We start from the raw sequence: 19,999 nt of genomic DNA, 5'->3' as shown, positions 1-19,999 counted from the left end.
TGGATGATCACGTTTGACCTTGAAACTTGAAAGAGAAGGGGGAAATGCATCGCGGCGATCAACGGAATGGAATATTCCAGCGGAAATTTGAGGCCCGCCCACCCAGTTGGCAGCCGTTCGCTGCCATCGAATAAACAACACACGGTAGCACGTCTTCGTCAATCCTAGTTTGCCAGCCAAGAAACAGCGACGTCGGATCGCTCGCCGGAAAACAATGTGAAACCGCACGAGATGCAATTGGCATCGGCAAGAAGAGATTGCACTTGCAGGGTAGAGGCCAGTTTCTTCAAAATTTGAACTTGTACTAGTAATTACATATCAGCCAAGATTGGTTCTACGTACGCATGTTTCTGAAGATTACTGCAAAATCAGAACAGCAAAAGAAGAAGGGGAGGCTATATTTACAGACGCATGGATGGTCGCGGTCACCGTAACAAAAATTCTATGGTGAGCGGCCATGGCCACACGGCGGCGAGAGAACGCCGGTAGTGGCAGTGTCAACCGAGGTCGGACCATCTACCAGCACTGGTCGGTCTCCCAGGTGCGGCGAGGCCGGCCCCAGAAGCTGTGCGGCGACGGCCTGGAGGCGGGCGGCTGCGCGTAGGCGTTGGCCACGACGTCACGGTCGTAGCGTGCGCGGGCGTCCGGGTCGGAGAGCGTGGCGTAGGCGTTGTGGAGCCGGATGAAGTCGTCGCCGGCCGCGCCGGCCACGTCCGGGTGCAGCTCCCGCGCCAGGCGCCGGTACGCGGCCTTGATCTCGCCGCCCGTCGCGCCAGCGCGCAGCCCCAGCACCTCGTAGAGCGTGCAGCTTCCGGCCGGCGCCGCCGACGCGACGGCCACCGCGCACCGGACCGTGGCCCTTCGGGAGGAGCATGGGGAGGCACGACGGAACCCAGCAGCGGCCGGCGGTGCTTGCATGAGTAGAGGGGCAGAGATCATGAGGGAGATATGAGAGGAGATGGCGGGGACGGCAAGGCGGAGAATCACAAGTACGCGGATCTGAGAGGAGGTGATGAAGGTCGTCGGCTTCGGCGATCGTTTTTATAACGGCAGTGGTTTGGGTGCGGATTGCTTCGCGCCGGCACCACTATTTGTTTTTGCGAGAGGTTTGGAACTTTGGATGGGGGGGCGTGAGTCAGCGGCAGCATCGTCGTGACGTGGCTGGGCGGCGTAGAAGTCGGCGAGCGAGCGAGGTGCACGTCGGTGTCGCGTGGCCATGTTCCTCAACCCTGCCTGATCGGGGCTCCACGTCGATTCGGAATCATCTCGGTGCTGCCCGCTGATTGGCAGGAGGAGGTGGGGCAGCGCGTTCGCCCGCGGATTCGGTCGACTTCACTGCACCTAGTACGGCGGAGAGCACACGGGATTTGCATCTAGAAGCAAAGCTGTCACTCTCCATGTCTGTTTTTAAAATGGGAACTGGTGAGCGCACCCGGATCAAAACCCATTTCCCGCGATCGATACCCCGAGAGCGACATGCCTCTATCTAGCCTTTCCAATGGCTTTGGCAACACAGCTCCAAATATATTTGAGAGTTGAGCAGATGAAAAACAAGTGATGGATGGACTCCTCCTGTCTAGATGAAAAACAATGTGTACCTGGCTAGAGTAACCAGACACATGTTAATTAGTTTTTCCCGGAATCAAAAGCTATTTCTTCACTATTTTTTGATTTGTCTTGTTATATTTTATATATTTGAATACTTGAATGTCAGATAAATGGGCCCGCTGTTGTCTAGATGTGATATTTCTTCAACTTCGGATCACAGGACCAAAGGGGGTTGGTTACAAATCGTCATGTACCGAGGTGTAGCGAGTAACAAAGGAAGTGTTTGCCACAACATCGCCATCAAATCAGAAAGTCCGGTTTAGAGGTTCAGAGCATGCAAGCCAATAAGAGGTGAGTTTAATTCATTTGGTAAGAGAAATGAATGTACAACCTAGCAATCCAGATCAAGTCCTCACTGACGTTGATTTGGATTCTTATTATTTTAAATTATTTTAGGGTCTTTCCTACCGCTTTGCTAACAAAAAAAAAAGGATGGGAGCCAAAAGTTGTTGGTAAATACTTGTTTAGTGTGACCCAATGCGACCTATTGACTCAATGAAAGCTCACTTTATCGACAAAATGCATGTGAACCTCTATTTTTTTGTGGTTACTGTGAACCTCTAAATTAGGTAGCAGCGCAGCATGGTTACCATATTGTGCATAATCATGAGGATACAATTTTCCAAACAGTAATCTCGAGGCAAAAGAAACTGCAGGAGACAAGTACTTTGTTGTATCAAACATATTAGATAACATTACTTTGACGTTCCCCGGTCCTAGTTTAGCTAGGGAATGAGCCTAATGGGACCATGTTGTTAGAGTAGCTTGTAGGAAAAATATATAGCAAGGAACGGTTTCAATGATAAAAATTGAAATTGGTGTAACTTAGTATAATTAAGGCATTCTTCCAAGGTCATCCGATGAAAAATTGTTAAACTACATTCAATATGTTCGATTGTTTAAGTCTAATGTACTATGTCGAACTCATTATTGTATGTTGGTGCGGATAAATTAACAAGGGAGCTCAGATAAAAATAGAAGAAGTGGCGACAAAAAAGAAGAGTGGAACTATGGACTTTTGAAGGGAACTTGACTTTTTTTGGCATTAAAAGAGAAACTAGGACATGATAAAAGTTCAACACATGATGAAGTGGCGAAAAAAACCAGGTTTCACTAAAGTCTAAATGTCCATTGAGCGTGGGAAGCAGTTCTCTATAAACAACTGAATTTGCTGTTTCTAAGTATGCTGATTATACAATGTCACGAAACTACGTTTCCTGCAGCCGCTTGTATTATTTTGCTTTGACATACTACAAAATCATAGCTAATCATTAGACCTACACATTAGATAAAAATATCGTAAACATTATTATGCATGTTAGGTTGGCAAAAAACCTTATTAAAATTGCTCGTACACTGAACTTTGAGCGAAGAGGTGGACCCACGCGGCACGAAGAGCCGCCTGTTGTGGATGATCATGTCTTGACCTTGAAACTTCAAGAGAGGGGGAAAACGTCAAGCATGATGCATGGCTCCATCCACGGAATGGAACATTCTGCGGAAATTTGAGGCCACCCATGACCCACCCAATTGGTAATTGCTGCGCTGGCATCGAATAAAAAAAAACACCGCGGTAGCAGGTCGTCGTCAATCCTCGTTTGCCAGCCAAGAAACAGAGACGGCATCGCTGGCCGGAAAACAATGTCGAAAATCGCAAGCCATAGTTGGCATCGGCGAGAACATATTTTTCTTTTTTCGTCGAATGTTATATCAGGAGGGGAGGGATTGGGTTTTCCTCAAATCTAGGATCAGATTGCTGCTGCTATTGCATATTGACAACACATGTTACAAATATCGTGTTTCTGAAGATGCACCGAGCATTCAGAACAGCAGAGGGGGGAGGGAGGTTACATGTACAGACGCATGGGTGGGTCACCGTAACAAAAATTCTATGGTGAGCGGCGTCGGCGAGCGAGCGCAGAGCGCCGGTGGCCTGAGGTATTCACGGGGAGAAAAAGCTGTGGATCATGGTTGTGTCTACCAGCACTGGTCGGACTCCCAGGTGCGTCGAGGCCGGCCCCAGAAGCTGTGCGGCGATGGTCTGGAGGCGGGCGGCTGCGCGTAGGCCTGGGCGACGACGTCGCGGTCGTAGCGCGCGGCGGGCGTCCGTGTCGGAGAGCGTGGCGTAGGCGTCGTGAAGCCGGATGAAGTCGTCGTCGCCGGCCTTGCCGGCCACGTCGGGGTGCAGCTCCCGCGCCAGGCGCCGGTACGCGGCCTTGATCTCGCCGCCCGTCGCGCCGGCGCGCAGCCCCAGCACCTCGTAGAGCGTGCAGCTTCCGGCCGGCGCCGCCGACGCGACGGCCACCGCGCACCGGACCGTGGCCCTTCGTGAGGAGCAGCGGGAAGCCCGAGCGAACCTTGAAGCCGCCGGGGCTTGCGTCAGAGGAGGCGCGGAGATCATGGCGGAGAAGGAGAGGAAAGCACGAGCCCGCGGCTGTGGGTCGATGAATGCAGAATTCGGTAGGGAAAGAGGAAAAGTATGCAGGTGAGAGTGGGATGGCTTCCGGCTGGGTTTTATAACGAGCTGGTCTGTTTGTTGCTAGAGGTCTGGATAGGGGCGTGAGTCAGCAGCAGCGTCCTCGTGATCTGGCCACGTCGGTGTCATGTGGCCGTGTTCCCCAAACCCTCTGCCTCATCCGCCCCGGTCCTCTCATGCGGCTCCACGTAGACTTGGAATCGTCCTGGCTGTGCCTGGTTTTTGGGGCGGTGTCATGTGCGATCACGACGGCCACCCGCGGATTCAGTCGACTTCACTACTACTGCTCCTGCTACGGCGGAGAACACACGGATTTGCATCTAGAAGCAAAGGGGTCACTCCTGATGTCTGTTTCTAAGAGCATCTCCACTCGTCTCCCCACAGAGCCCCCCACGGCCATTTTTTTTCATCCGAACGGCGAAAAACGGCCAGTCAGGCCCCCGGTTCCTCGTTTTGGTCCGGATTTGAGCCTATTTTCGCCCGGACTCCCCATGCCATCCTCGGTTTCCGGGGTCTCCCGGACTCCGGATGAAGCTTAAACCAACCGCCCACACCCACGTGTCTCCTCTTTCGTCCGATTCCCCGAGCCATCCTCTTTTCCCCGAGAAACGCCGCTTGGGGAGCACACGACTGGGAAACTACTCCTCCCCACGCCAAATCTTCCTCCAATCCGGACGAAAATTTCGCCGGATTTGGGCGTGGGGAGGGCCAACGAGTGGGGATGCTCTAAAATGGAAACTGGTGGGCGTCCCCAGCATCAAAACCTCTATCCCGGGATCCCAAGAGCGACGCGTGTCCATCTAACTCTTATTCCTACTTTTGCTTTCATAAATTCTCAATGTAGCAAAAAAAGTATTTCATTTGGAGCCAACATAAATCCAGTAAAATCTTACTTTTATTCCATAAACCGCAACGCCACAAAACCAAGCGTGATTGTAGCAAAAAGTTCACCACAAAAGAAACACACAAACCTCACCGGAGACTTCACCGAAAACCGTCAAAGACCTCGTGGCAAAAAAGTGATGCTATTGCAGCAAAAAAAAAACTCATCGGGACATCACCGGGGAAAAAGGTTGTGCTAACCTAGCAAAACCATCTTCACCGAAGACTTCTTAACTACACTTTTATACTATTGTAGCAGTGACACAGAACAACCATAGCAAAACCATACCTCATCGGATACATCGTCAGAGACCTCTTTGCAAAAAGAAGTGCTATTGTAGCAAACTTGACTTCACCGGAGACATGGTAACAAAAAATTGTACTAATATAGCAAAAGCACACAAGGGTTGTAACGAAATAATTCTTCACGTGATGCAAAAAAAAACCACTAATATAGCAAAAATGCATATGAGTATTATTTGAGCGGGCTGACAGCGACAGTGCTATTAGTAGCGGGGAATGAGCCTAATGGGATCATGTTGTTAGAGTAGCATGTAGGAAATATATCTAGCAAGGAAAGGTTAAATGTATAAAAAATGAAATTGGTGGAACTAAATATAATTAAGACATTTGTCCAGGTTCGCAAGATGAAATAAATATTAAAATACATTCAATATTAGTTACATTGTTGAGGTCTAAAGTATTATGTCCAACTCATTATTTTTATGTTGCTAAGGATAAATTAACAAGTGAGAAGAAATGGCGACAAAAAGAAGGGTGAAACTGTGGACTTCTGAAAGGAGCTTGACATTTGGCACTAAAAGAAAGACATAATAAAATTTCAACACATGAAGCAGCTACAAAAACATGGTTTCATAAAATTCTAAGTATCCATTGAACGTGGGAAGCAGTTTTCTGTAAACAATGTAATTTGCTGTTTCTAAGAATGTTGATATGAAAATCCGCATATACAAATGTCACGAAACTACGTTTCCTGCAGCCGCCACTTGTATTTTATTTTGCTTTGACATACTACAAAATCATATTGTACTAGTTAATCATTATGGTTTATGTAGAGCCGATCGATAGGACCTACGAAGTGAGAGCATCTCCACCGGCGCCTTTCAAATTGGCGCCAGCACCGCCGTATGAGGGGTGTCGGCACTGCATTTTTCATTTGGGGAAGGTGTTCCCCCACCAGCGCCCCCCATACGACAACCTCCAACAGAATTGAAATTTTAAAAACAATTAAAAATGAAATTCATACGAATTTAGACTAGTTTTAAAAGTGACTCGAATTTGAACTAAAAACTAAGAAAAACTAGCGGCGCCCCCGGAAGGCGCTGTAGTCAAGGTTTTTCGCGTCGTCACCATCGTCCCCGGACAAGTCGAAGGACCAATCGTCCTCCTCCTCCTTTGGCGCCGGTGGTTTAGAAGGACCGACGAGGTCGACGAAGTTCTCGTCGTGGTCAATGGCAGACCACACCACCACACCGCCACCTGCCGCGGGTCGGGCGTGATCTGCAGGTATTCCTCCTCGACGGAGCGGCCGACGATGCAGTGATGCCCGGGGTGTTGGAGATATGCCCAAGAGGCAATAATAAAGTGGTTATTATAATATCTTTGTGTTTATGATAAATGTTTATATACCATGCTATGATTGTATTAACCGAAACATTGATACATGTGTGTTATGTAAACAACAAGGAGTCCCTAGTAAGCCTCTTGTATAACTAGCTTGTTGATTAATAGATGATCATGGTTTCGTGATCATGAACATTGGATGTTATTAATAACAAGGTTATGTCATTAATTGAATGATATAATGGACACACACCCAAATGAGCGTAGCATAAGATCAAGTCATTATGTTCAATTTGCTATAAGCTTTCGATACATAGTTGCCTTAGTCCTTCGACCATGGGATCATGTAAATCACTTACATCGGAAGGGTACTTTGATTACATCAAACGCCATTGCGTAAATGAGTGGCAATAAAGATGGGATTAAGTATTTGGAAAGTGTGAGTTGAGGCATATGGATCAATAGTGGGATTTGTCCATCCTGATGACGGATAGATATACTCTGGGCCCTCTCGGTGGAATATCATCTGATTAGCTTGCAAGCATATGAATAGTTCATAAAAGATCACATGCCACGGTACGAGTAAAGAGTACTTGTCGGTAACGAGGTTGAACAAGGTATAGAGATACCGATGATCAAACCTCGGACAAGTAAAATATCGCGAGACAAAGGGAATTGGCATCGTATGTAAATGGTTCAATCGATCACTAAGTCATCGTTGAATATGTGGGAGCCATTATGGATCTCCATATCCCGCTATTGTTTATTGCTCGGAGAGGAGTATCGACCATGTCTGCATAGTTCGCGAACCGTAGAGTGACGCGCTTAAGGTTCGATGTCGCATAAGTAGATTTGAATATGGTATGGAGACAAAGTTTGTTCGGAGTCTCGGATATGATCCAGGATGTCACGAGGAGGTCCGGAATAGTCCGGAGAATAAGATTCATATAAGGGAAGTTGATTTCTGGGTTTCGGAAGTGTTCGGGATTTTTCCGGTGGTTGACTGGAAGGTTCTAGAAGGTTCCGAATGGGTCCACCATGGGTCCCACGACCTAGGAGGCCCACCATGGGCCGAGGAGATGCTCCCTGGCCTAATGGGCCAGGGGCACATGGCCCCCAAGGCCCAGGCCGGCCAACCCCCTAGGGTTTCCCTGGGGGGATCAACTGGGCGAGGGAAAGCCCTCTCCCCTCTTGGCCGCTGCCCCCCAACCCTAGATGGGAAGGGGGCCACCTTGGCCGGCTGGCCCCCTATATAAAGAGGGAGGGGTGGCCAGCCACACCCCCCATCCATTGCCTCCTCCTCCGGCCGCCTCTCCCTCCACCATACGCTGCTCCGGCTTAGGCGAAGCCCTGCAGTTTTCTTCCTCCACCACCACCACCACGCCGTCGTGCTGCTGGAAGTTGGAGGAGATCTACCACACCTCCGCTGCCCGCTGGAATGGGAGAGGAAGGAGCTTCATCGACACCGTACGCGCGATCGAGTACGAAAGTGCTGCCGGATTGCAGCACCGGGGACGATCGTCTACACCAACAACAAGATTTATCTCGAAGGTTTTCGAATCTTCGAGGGTTAGTCTCATCTCCATCTCGTTGCTTCGATCTTGTAGATTAGATCTTGGGTGTTCCATAGATTAGATCTGTTGGTTTTATTCGTCTTGCGGTAGGAAAATTTTTTGTTTTCTATGCAACGAACCCCATCACGGGGAAGTCCTCCAGGTCGACGTCGTGGATGCGCGGGCGGTAGCCGTACTCCGCCAGCGTTGCGTCGACCTCGCGGCCTTCCCACCAGGCCCGGCGACCGATGCGGTTGAAATGGCCGGGGCGTCGTGGCCGGTCAACGTGCAAGCTCGATGTCGAGCTCGTCTTGGAAGCGTCGCGGCTACGCTGGGCTGTTCGGCGCGTTCGCCGGCTGGCTTCGGTCGGCCAGCGACATGTGCGCCCACCGCTCGGCAATGAGGGTGCGCGTCTCCGGTCTAGGGGGTGGCGGCGGCATGGCGTAGCCGTCGTTGGAGAGATGCCACCCGTGCGGCAGCAGAAACTGCAGCGGCACTGTTGTGGGTATACTTTATGGGTATATCAACGACATGGCCTAGATCCGGCAAACCCGGGCGGCCCATAGACGGTGATGGTGGCATGTGGCCCATCGGGCGGCCCAGTTGCTGTTGATCATGAAGGATGAAGTCCAGCCCAGGAGCAAGGAGCCGGATCTCAACCGACCTAAGAAGGAGGCCGGATCCGTGGAGGCCCATAAAGTATCCGGATCCAGTACGGCCTAGATGGAAGGCGGATCCTTGACGTACACTGCAAGATATTGTACCGTAGTTAGGCAACTTGTATTCCGGCTAGGACTCTCCGTGTAAACCCTAGATCCGTGCACCTTTATAAGCCGGATCTCGGGAGCCCTAGAGGCACAACCACAACTCATTGTAACAACGCGAAAGCGCCCAGATAATTCCAGACAAGCAGCAGTAGGCCCTGTCTCCGTGCAGGTGTTTCGAAGCTGGATAACTCGCGTACTACCGTCCCGAGGACACTCCGCCCTATGGCCCCTACTTCTTTTCCCCCTCGTGAGGATCCCTCCTCCGAGGTACCGTCTACTAAGCAACGACAGGCACGGGGATGCACTGCCAGTACAGGACATCGGCCTCGTCGTACGTAAGTTGCAGCGACCGGAGTCCACCGCCTCCGCTGCTGCTGCCGGCCTCGGCATTGTGCGCCATCACGAGGTGTTTGCATCGGTGGGTGTGTTGTGCGGCGTCTGGGAGATTGGTGGTCGTGGCGGCTAGGGTTGGAAGACGGGGAGAAGAGAAGTGCGCCGGTGGGTTTTAAGGACGGCGGAGGACACGCATTGAAGGCGCGTGGGGAGGGGGGGAGGTGTGTGGACGCCGCATAGCCAGTTGCCCATCCTCGTTGCCGCTTCATTTTCCGAGCGGAGCTATTGACGCCGACGATCGTCCGTCACGCGTCGTTTTTAACGCGACCCCGTCGCCTCCTGCCACTGCCAAGGCGGGCCCACCCGCGAAAACCGACGTGATGCGTCTGAGTCGCAACCTTAACGAAGGGGCCAACACGGGGTTGCCGGCGCTTCTATTCGGACAACGCGCCGGCACTTTTTAGGCGCGTTGGTGTAAGCCTATTTTAGCCCCCGGCCTCCAAAAGCTATGGGGGGGGGGGGCTACGAGACGCCCAGGTGGAGATGCTCTGAAAAAATTATTCAAATTGTTCGTACGTATAACCTTGAGCGAAGAGAAAAGCCGCTGGTTGTGGATGATCATGTTTTGACCTTGAAACTTGAAAGATAAGGGGGAAACGTCACTACGTCAGGCATGATGCAGACGGAATGGAATATTCTGCGGAAATCTGAGGCCACCCATGACCTGCCCACTTGGCAAACAACACCGTGGTAGCAGGTCGTCGTCAATCCTGGTTTGCAAACCAGCCAAGGAACAGAGACGCAATCGCTCGCCGGAAAATAATGTGACGCAAGACATAATTGGCGTGGGCATGAAGGGATTAAATTTTGGTCACAGCGAACATCAGACTGCTGCTGCTATTGCATACTCCAGTAATACATATGTTGATCCTACATATCTATGTTTCTGAAGCATTCAGAAATCAGAAAAGCAAGGAGGAAGAGGAGGTTACATGTACAGACGCATGGGTGGGTCACCGTAACAAAAATTCTATGGTGAGCGGCCATGGTCGCACGGCGGCTAGAGAGCCCGGGGCGCCGATTGTGTCAAGTGAGGTACTATTCACAAGGACTAAAAGGAAGGTCTGGTCTATCTACCAGCACTGGTCGGACTCCCAGGTGCGTCGAGGCCGGCCCCAGACGCTGTGCGGCGACGGCCTGGAGGCGGGCGGCTGCGCGTAGGCGTTGGCGACGACGTCCCGGTCGTAGCGCGCCCGGGCGTCCTGGTCGGAGAGCGTGGCGTATGCGTCGTGGAGCCTGATGAATTCGTCGCCGGCAGCGCCGGCCACGTCCGGGTGCAGCTCCCGCGCCAGACGCCGGTACGCGGCCTTGATCTCGCCGCCCGTTGCGCCGGCGCGCAGCCCCAGCACCTCGTAGAGCGTGCACTGCCCGCCCGAAGCAGCCGGCGCGACGGCCACCGCACACCGGACAGTTGCCCTTCGGGAGGAGCAGGGGGAGGCCCGAGCAAACCCAGAAGCAGCCGGTGCTAATTGAGGCGCGGCGATCATGGCGGAAAGGAGAGGAATCACGAGCCCGCGGCTGTGGTTGGATTGAATGCAGAATCGGTGGGGAAATTGAAGATGAAAAGTATGCAGGTGAGAGTGAGCTGGGAATATCGTTGGCATCCGGGCTAGGTTTTATAAACGCGCTGGCTTGCTTGATTCTTGCGACAGGTTTTGGATGGGAGGCGTGAGTCAGCGGCAGCATCGTCGTGACGCGGCTGGGCGGCGCGCGAGGTGCACGTCGGTGTCAGGCTGGTCATAGTGCATAGTAACTTCAACTAGTAACATGCACATGACACTAGTCTATGTTACTACCCTCATAGTGCATAGTAACATCAAGTTAGTACTCCATTAATTAGCTTGTAGACTCATTGTGCCTTGAAAAATGTGATGTTACAGTAACTAGCTATGTTACTCAATCCTCCTCTCTCCTCATTAACTCAGTGCCACATAAGCAAATTTGCTGAGTTGGCTTCTAAATTACTACTGAAGTTACTTGCACTATGAGTAGTCTCATGTGGCCGTGTTCCCCAAACCCTTGCCTCATCTGCCCCGGTCCTCTCATGCGGCTCCACGTAGACTGGGAATCGTCCTGGCTGTGGCTGGTTTTGGGGCGGTGTCATGTGCGATAACGACGGCCGCCCGCGGATTGAGTCGAGTTCGCTGCTCGGCGGAGAGCACACGGATTTGCATCTAGAACCAAAGCTGTCACTCTCCATGTCTGTTTTTAAAATGGAAAGTGGTGGGCGTCCCCAGCATCCCCGGGATCCCAAGTGCGATAGCAATCAAGCCTAATCTTCCTTTCATAAATTATCAATGTACCAAAAAATGTTTTGCTTCCAGCCTACATAAATCCCTCACTTTTCTTCCATAAACCGCAACGCCAACAAAACCAAGCGCGATCGTAGCAAAAATGTTCACCACAAAAGAATCACATAGACTTCGTTGGAGACTTCACCGAAAACCGTCGGAGACCTTGTAGCAAAAAATTTGATGCTATAATAGCAAAAAACGAACTCATTGGAGACTTCTTAGCAACACTTTTATACTACTCTACCAGTAACATAGGAAAATTGTAGCAAAACCATACCTCATCGCATATATCGTCAGAGACCTCATGGCAAAATGAAGTGCTATTGTAGCAAACTTGACTTCACCGGGAACATGGTAGAAAAGAATTGTACTAATGTAGCAAAAGCACATAGCGGTTGTAGCGAATAAAAATTACAAATGATGCAGATACACGGAATGTATGATGAAAAACTTTAAAAATGGCTGTAACAAAATAATTCTTCGCTTGATTAAAAAAACCCACTAATGTAGAAAAAAATGCATATGTGTACTATTTGAGCGGGGCTGACAAAAGCATTGGAGACAAACGATAGGAGCGGGAATGAGCCTAATGGGATCATGTTGTTAGAGTAGCATGTAGGAAAAATATCTAGCAAGGAAAGGCTCAATGCATAAAAACTGAAATTGGTACAACTAAGTATAATTAAGACATTTTCCTAGGGTCATCAGATTAAAAAAACCAAAACACATTCAGCATGTAGACTGTTTAGGTCCAAAGTATTATGTCCAACTCGTTATTTTTATATGGGTAAGGATAAATTAAGAAGCGACCTCAAATAAAAATAGAAGAAGTGTCGACAAAAAGAAGGATGCAATAGTGGACTTTGAAGAAAACTTGACATTTGGCACTAAAAGAAAACTAAAACATGATAAAAGTTCAACACATGAGGTGATGACAAAAACGAAGTTTCACGAAAGTCTAACTATCCATTGAGCGTGGGAAGCAGTTTTCTGTAAACAATTGAATTTAATGTTTCTAAGGATGCTGATATGAAAATCAGCATATACAAATGTCAAGAAACTACATTTCCTGCAGCCACCGCTTATATTCTATTTTGCTTTGACATACTACAAAATCATAGTGTAGTTAATCCTTATGATTCATGTAGAGCCGGTCGATATGACCTAAGCACTAGTGAAAACCTTAGTATTCAATTTGCTCGTACGTTGAACCTTGAGCGAACAGGTGGACCCACGGCACGATGAGCCGCTGGTTGTGGATGATCATATGTCTTGACTTTGAAACTTGAAACTTGAAAGAGAAGGGGGAAAGGTCAAGCATGATGCATGCCTCCATCCACGGAATGGAATATTCTGCGGAAATTTGAGGCCACCCATGACTCACTCAATTGGCAATAGCTGCGCTGGCATCGAATAATAAAAACACGGCGGTAGCAAGTCGTCGTCAATCCTGATTTGCCAGCCAAGGAACACAGACGACATCCGTCGTTGGAAAACAATGTGGAAACGCAAGACAGCAATTATTGGTATCGGCAAGAAGGGATTAGAATTTGCTCACGCCGAAGATCAGATGATGCTGCTATTACATATCAGTAACACATGTTGATTGATTCTGAGTACATATCTATGTTTCTGAAGATGCACTGCACACTCAGAAATCAGAAAAGCGGAGAGGAAGAGGAGGAGGACGCATGGGCGGGTCACCGTAACAAAAATTCTATGGTGAGCGGCCATGGCCGCACGGCGGCTAGAGAGCGCTATTTGCAAGGACCAAAAGCTGCCGATCAAGGTCGGGTCTATCTACCAGCACTGGTCGGACTCCCAGGTGCGTCGAGGCCGGCCCCAGACGCTGTGCGGCGACGGCCTGGAGGCGGGCGGCTGAGCGTAGGCGTTGGCGACGACGTCGCGGTCGTAGCGCGCGCGGGCGTCCGCGTCGGAGAGCGTGGCGTAGGCGTCGTGGAGCCGGATGAAGTCGTCGTCGCCGGCCGCGCCGGCCACGTCCGGGTGCAGCTCCCGCGCCAGGCGCCGGTACGCGGCCTTGATCTCGCCGCCCGACGCGCCGGCGCGCAGCCCCAGCACCTCGTAGAGCGTGCAGCTTCCGACCGGAGCCGCCGCGACGGTCACCGCGCACCGGACCGTCGCCCTTCGGGAGGAACAGCGCGAGGCCCGAGCGAAGCTTGAAGCCGCCGGGGCTTGCATCATCGGAGGCGCGGAGATCATCGCGCGCGGAGAGGAGAGGAAAGACGGAAAGAATCACGAGTCGATGAATGTAGGGGAAAGAGGAAAAGTATGCAGGTGAGAGTGAGATGGGAACATCGTCGGCTTCCGGGCTCGGTTTTATAACGTGATGGTTTGTATCTTGCGAGAGGTTTGGATGGGGGCGCGAGTCAGCAGCACTGCTGCAGGGTCGTCGTGATCTGGCTGCGCGGCGCGCGGCGTGGACGTCGGCTTGAGCGAGGTGCACGTCGGCGTCATGTGGCCGTGTTCCCCAGCCCTGCCTCATCCGCCGCGGGAGCGGGAATGGGCTCCACGTCGAGTCGATTCGGAGTTATCCTGGCGGCGGTGCCCGCTGATTCTTCTAGGTGAGGCTGGCCCAGATCGGGACACGCGCCCACAGAAGGGTTCGGCCGACTACACTAATCATAGGACGGCGGTGAGCACATGGATCTGCATCTAGGACTAGACGTCGCCATTAAGTAGATCAGATCAAACACACAGTTATATCAAAATATCTAGGATCCATTGTAGTAGTAGCTCAGTTTTTTTTTTTTTTTTTTTGCATCTTGACTTTTCCTCCCGCCATTCATTGTTCCAAGGCCATGCACTGTGTACTGAAAAAGCAAACTATAGAGTTCCATGGTTCAGTTCATCACATAGTAGGGCATCGAAGCATGATTCTCCGTATGCTATTGGAAAACACAATACTATCATTAGGGTAAAAATGCTCAACTTCAAATATACAAAAGTCGATCTATAAATAATTACAATTTACAATATATATATGACATTGCCATTGTGTATATATGCAGCAACCGCATGCAAATCTTTGTATGCCAATAAGAAAGCAAAGAAGGAGTGATGAAAGATGTCAACACAACAGAGCTACCAACAATACACATATCTGGCTGTGTATGCCAATCTTTATCAGCTGCGTGATCGATTGTGACGAACCTGTGTCTAGTTACCTAAGATGTAATAGTTGTTGCTCAATTCTGCATCCGGTTAAATAATATTTGTGACCCACATGTTGAATGTAGATGGGCTGCAGCCCAGTAACGCAGCCCATATGGTCTACAATTCCTGAAATCTCAAGGCCCATCACGTTGACAGACTGGGATGGCCTGGTGACAAAGTTTAGTCCCACATCGTCAGTTGGGAGTGAGTTGGAGTGGTATATAAGGGCTGCTGTTCTACTCCTTCCAAGTGAGTGAGAATAGAAGGAGCCCTCGCGCACTCCTCCTCCTCCGCCCGCCCCGCCTCGTCACGCACGTCGCGTTTCGTGACTCGAGTTCGAGACACACTCAAGGAAGCCTAAATTTTTGCTTGGTGCACCAACTGAGTTGGTACGTGTCGACCTGCATGTGCATGCTCTCCTCCCAGGCTATACCAAGAGACGGATCAGATCTGGAGTCTCATACGCTACAGTTCATCTCTCTCACGAAGAAGTTCCTTTTGCTGTGCTACTCTCTAGTCCTCCCCATCCCGGCGACTGCGTGCACAGCCGTCCGGGAGAGCGAGGCCTCCGAAACTCCGTCCGTTGAGATCCCGCACCGGGAGACGGGCGATAAGGTTTTTGGGGACCGTCTCGGCGCGACTCGCTCGCTATCGTTCGTGCTCCTCTTCGACGGATCGGCCGCTTCATCGACGGATCCGACTACACCATGGGCGACATCAACAATACCCATGGTGGTGGTGTTGCTGCTTCGGTGCGACCTTCCCGGTCGCGATGTACGTGCTTTTCCTCTCCTACCTTGCACTCGCTACTTGTTCCATGTTCGGATCCGATGCATGTGCTTAGTCCGATGTGCGTGGTTAAGTATGCTTGTGCATCCGTAATGTTGCTTTCGGTAATTAATCTCATACGGAAATTGCCTAATAATCCAACAATCCAAAAACCTTATATGCATAGGCAATTTTCACTAGTCCGGTTTCTTCTGTTGCGCTTAAACCGAGCCCGTTTACGGGATCTCATTTCAAGAGATGGCAGAATAAGACCCTCTTGTGGCTCACTGCTATGGGCGTGCACCGAGTTGCGGAAGGTACTCCCAGAGGTCCGCTTACTCCTGAAGAGGATACAGCGTTCGGGGATGCCACCGTAATCTTTGTGGGTGCCGTCCTAAGTGTGCTTGGAGACAAGTTGGTTGATGCTTATCCGCACATACGAAATGGGAAGGAAGCTGTGGGATGCACTCTGGACACTAAGTTTGGTGCTGCCGATGTCGGAGGCGAGCTGTATGCTATGGAGCAGTTCAATGACTACGGAATGGTTGAGAACCGATCCGTAGTAGAACGAGCTCATGAGATACGGATCATGGCAAAGGAACTTGAGCTCCTCAAGTGTGTGCTACCGGACAAGTTTGTCGCGGGATGCATTGTCGCTAAGCTTCCCCTTCATGGAGGAACTTTGCCACTTCTACGAAACATCGGAGGCATGAGTTCTCCGTTGAGAATATCATGGGCTCTCCGGATGTTGAGGAGAAGGCGAGGAGCAAAAGACAAACACACTTTGGAGGAGCCGAGGGACGTTCTGCCGCCAATATGGTACAGAAAAATGCCCACAAGTCCAAGGGAAAGAACAAAGGAGTCTCCCCGGACTACCAACTTCAAGAAGAAGGGGAAAACGGAGAAGAAAGATCCTTGCTCGGGTGTGTGGCGAGACGGGCCATTGGGCTAATCGCTGTCCACAACGCAAAGGAAAGAAATGTCAAGGCTGGACGGAACTCAACTTCGTCAACATGGTCATTGGTAACACGAGAGGAAGGAACTACAGGGTATGGTAATATTTTACCTACTGTTCTTTCGGTGTTTCAGCCCACAGAATGGTGGGTTGATACAGGTGCCAATGTTCATGTGTGTGCTGACATCTCCATGTTTACCTCTTATCAGGCACGAGGTCCTCAGTAATGATGGGGAATGGGTTACATGCTACTGTTCGTGGTGTTGGCACGGTAGATCTGAAGTTTACTTTGGGAAAGATCGTGCAACTGAAGAACGTGCTGCATGTCCCTTCTATCAAGAAGAATCTCGTTAGTGGCTCCCGTCTTATGAAAGATGGGTTTAAGTTGGTGTTTGAGTCCAATAAAGTTGTACTTGTCTAAGTATGGAACTTTTGTTGGAAAGGGATATGAATGTGAGGGAATGTTGCGCTTCTCTCTAGAAGACTTCGTGATAATGTTGTGAACCATGTAAGCACTAGTGTTAATGAAACTAATGTTTGGCATTCACGACTTTGTCATGTTAATTTTGGTTGTATGACGCGGCTTGCTGATATGAGTTTAATTCCGAAATTCACCTTTGTCAAAGGCTCTAAGTGTCATGCTTGTGTGCAAGCAAAGCAGCCTCGCAAGCCTCACAAGCCTGCGAAGGAAAGAAACTTGGCACCACTAGAGCTCATACATGCGAGATCTATGTGAGATGAATGGTGAGTTGACAAGAGGTGGAAAGAAATATTTCATGACTTTGATTGATGATTCCACTAGGTACTGTTATGTGTATCTCCTGAAAACTAAAGATGAGGCTCTTGATTTCTTTAAAATCTATAAGGCTGAAGTTGAGAATCAACTTGAAAGAAAGATAAAAAGAGTTCGGTCCGATCGTGGTGGGGAGTACTTTTCTAATGAGTTCAATTTATTCTGTGCGGAACATGGTATAATCCATGAGAGGACGCCTCCCAATTCCCCACAATCCAATGGGATTGCGGAAAGGAAAAACCGTACTCTAACGGATTTGGTTAACGCCATGTTAGATGTTTCGGGTTTATCCAAGGAATGGTGGGGGGAGGCTATATTGACTTCGTGTCATGTCCTAAACCGTGTTCCAACCAAGAATAAAGAGATTACTGTGGTGACCCGGCATACCACTGCATGGTGTAGTATGCAAGTCTGATATAACACCAATGAAACACCGTTCCACTAGTATTATATCGCTCGAGTGGTACAACGAAATATATGCGGGTCCAAGGCATGTCTATAGGATTACACACGGACTACGTTACATAAGATCCTCACGACCTCCTACTTTACAATGAGGTAAAGCGCAAATAAACTCCAGAAGAACGACTCGTAGTCTAAACCTATCACGAACTCTATTTGTAGAGTATTTAACTAGCTATAGAGGCTAAGAATAGATTCTAGCTAAATAGGAGCTAGGTTTGGGAAGCTAGTTCCTTTCTATTGCTAATCTAGGTTTTCTCCTTGTTGAAAGTGGTATCTGACTCTCCTGACATGGTCCTGTCTCTTGAAGTAGTTGTTGACTCCTCGGCCTTCGAGTTGCACTGTAGATCCTCCTTCGATGCCTCCATACCTAAGCAGGGGATTTAAGAGTGGGATGAGTACGAGCGTACTCAACAAGTTCATTTTAGGAAAGAGGTGTTTAATGCACTAGCTACAGCCATAGACCGGAAAGTCATAGGCATGCAAGTTTTTGTAATCATTTCTTCAAAAGGTTGCTTTTATTACGAAGAGCTATGTCCGTCGGCCTTCACCGGTTGACTAGAACTTCATGGAGTTCCTTTCCGGCGGCGTTCGCGGTTCCAAAACCCGGAACGAGGAGTGATCGGTCACGATTCGTTACACTCTGCAGAGGTGTGTTTCTTTACCCATAAGAGATCTTAACCTTGGTGCCAACCGGGTGTTCTTCCCGTCCACACTTCCTTTGGTGTGAGGCCCGGTATAAGGTCATAGCCGTTCATATTCCTCCGCTACCTCGCACACCCACCCTTTGTTGCATCCCCGACCACCGGGTCCTCGCCGGTCCCATTATTCCCATATTTCGGGGTGGACCCCGACCACGACGACGGTTTGGGATCGAACCAAACTCCTTCGCCGGTAGATGCAACCCCTCATAGACCGCAATACCGTGGGGACTTGAGGCTTCCCCAGCCACCAAATGATCTTTGGGCTACAAGTGTTCTACGGACAAAGCCGTGGGGACTTGAGGCTTCCCCAGCCACCAAATGCACCCTAGGATTCAAGTGTTCTCCGGTAAAGCGCGTCCGTTGATGTACGAGAGGTGGAAATACAATTGGCTACTCCGTCCCATTCCAGATCCTATGGTGAACACGGTTTATACGGCACAAGAATCACTGGGACGACATTTGTTGCTTAATCCTAGATGGATATAAACCCTTGCAATGGAACCTCCACCATATCAACACAATCCATGGTTCCATTGCCCACCACATAGTCATATTCATAGTTATGAAAATAGTGGTTTTGTTTTTTATGCAATAGTGATAAACATAGTACTTTGCAAGTAATTTGGTAAAAATACTCAAATGACATGAGCAAGCGATGAACTTGCCTTTCTTGACTGCAAGATTGTGTAGACAAGGTCTTCGATACGCAATAACTCCAAATTCTGAAATAGCACCATCGTCCGGTAAGGACGATGTTTAAAAGATTGGCAAGGATGCAATAATGCATAAGTATGAGATGCAATCGCTCTAAGCGTGACCTAACCCCGACGATTTAGGATTAGTGAGTGGTAATGATTAGTTCAAGGTGTGTTGCACTTTTAGAGTGATTTAAAAACAAGGTTCTTATTCAGGTTTGTGTTGATTTAGAAACATAAGCAAGTGGTCAAATGCATAGTAACAATGATACACATCAAGGAATGGTGGTTGTATAATAAGTAAAGAGCAGTTGTCAATTTTAAGTCCTATAATGCATGGTGGATGATTATTTATTATATATTTCAAAAGAATAACTTTTGAAGAACATGTTCTTTAATAAAGAACAAGTATGTTAATTAGATTTGTGGGGTTCTATGGTGTACTATGGTTTCAACTAGTTTCTGGTGTAAGTAGTATATGGATCCAACAATGTTGGATTCATTAACATCTAGGGCTTGTATGGTTGAGTTAAGCCTTGGCATCCTAAGCAATTGTTTATATATGGTTTCTATTAAGGTTGGTTTATCTTGCTGGTGATAGATAGCTAGGGTTTATAGGTCCTATTAGGCAAGGTTGATGACTATTCTTTATTTTCTTCAAAAGAATAACTTTTGAAGAACATACTTCTTAAGTAATAAGAAGTATTACAATTAGGATTGAGGTTGTCTAGGTTTTGCTATTTAATTCCCTAAGTAAAGAATGATTGGTTCCTAAATAGGATGGTTCATAAGTATCCAACACTAGTAGGGTTTAGTGTGTATGGAATATGATGTACAATATTGGCATGGTTGCTATTGGAGTTCATCACAATGGTGTGATGCTAAGCATGG

The 19,999-nt window shown here is 49.1% G+C and overlaps 3 protein-coding genes and 1 pseudogene across 3 annotated transcripts; all 4 read right to left on the bottom strand.

Moving 5' to 3' along the window:
• Positions 1-328: 328 nt before the first annotated feature.
• Positions 329-939, bottom strand: LOC124680882 (chaperone protein dnaJ 11, chloroplastic-like). The gene has a single exon (XM_047215913.1). It carries the CDS (start codon positions 937-939, stop codon positions 517-519), a length of 423 nt encoding a protein of 140 aa, XP_047071869.1. The 3' UTR covers positions 329-516.
• A 2,646-nt stretch (positions 940-3,585) lies between these two features.
• Positions 3,586-13,846, bottom strand: LOC124680850 (annotated as a pseudogene).
• Positions 10,064-13,777, bottom strand: LOC124680859 (chaperone protein dnaJ 11, chloroplastic-like). Its single transcript, XM_047215899.1, has 2 exons — positions 13,321-13,777; positions 10,064-10,307 (listed from the first exon to the last, which is right to left on the bottom strand). Exon 1 carries the CDS (start codon positions 13,775-13,777, stop codon positions 13,358-13,360), a length of 420 nt encoding a protein of 139 aa, XP_047071855.1. The 3' UTR covers positions 10,064-10,307; positions 13,321-13,357.
• LOC124680871 (chaperone protein dnaJ 11, chloroplastic-like) lies at positions 10,215-10,858 on the bottom strand. The gene has a single exon (XM_047215909.1). The coding sequence runs from the start codon at positions 10,748-10,750 to the stop codon at positions 10,337-10,339; it is 414 nt and encodes a 137-aa protein (XP_047071865.1). The 5' UTR covers positions 10,751-10,858; the 3' UTR covers positions 10,215-10,336.
• Positions 13,847-19,999: the final 6,153 nt, after the last annotated feature.

The sequence above is a fragment of the Lolium rigidum genome, chromosome 1 (assembly GCF_022539505.1).
Source record: "Lolium rigidum isolate FL_2022 chromosome 1, APGP_CSIRO_Lrig_0.1, whole genome shotgun sequence".
In the NCBI taxonomy this organism is placed as follows: Eukaryota; Viridiplantae; Streptophyta; class Magnoliopsida; order Poales; family Poaceae; genus Lolium; species Lolium rigidum.
Note: the sequence above shows the minus strand (reverse complement) of the source record. Positions and strands in the feature narration are given on the sequence as shown.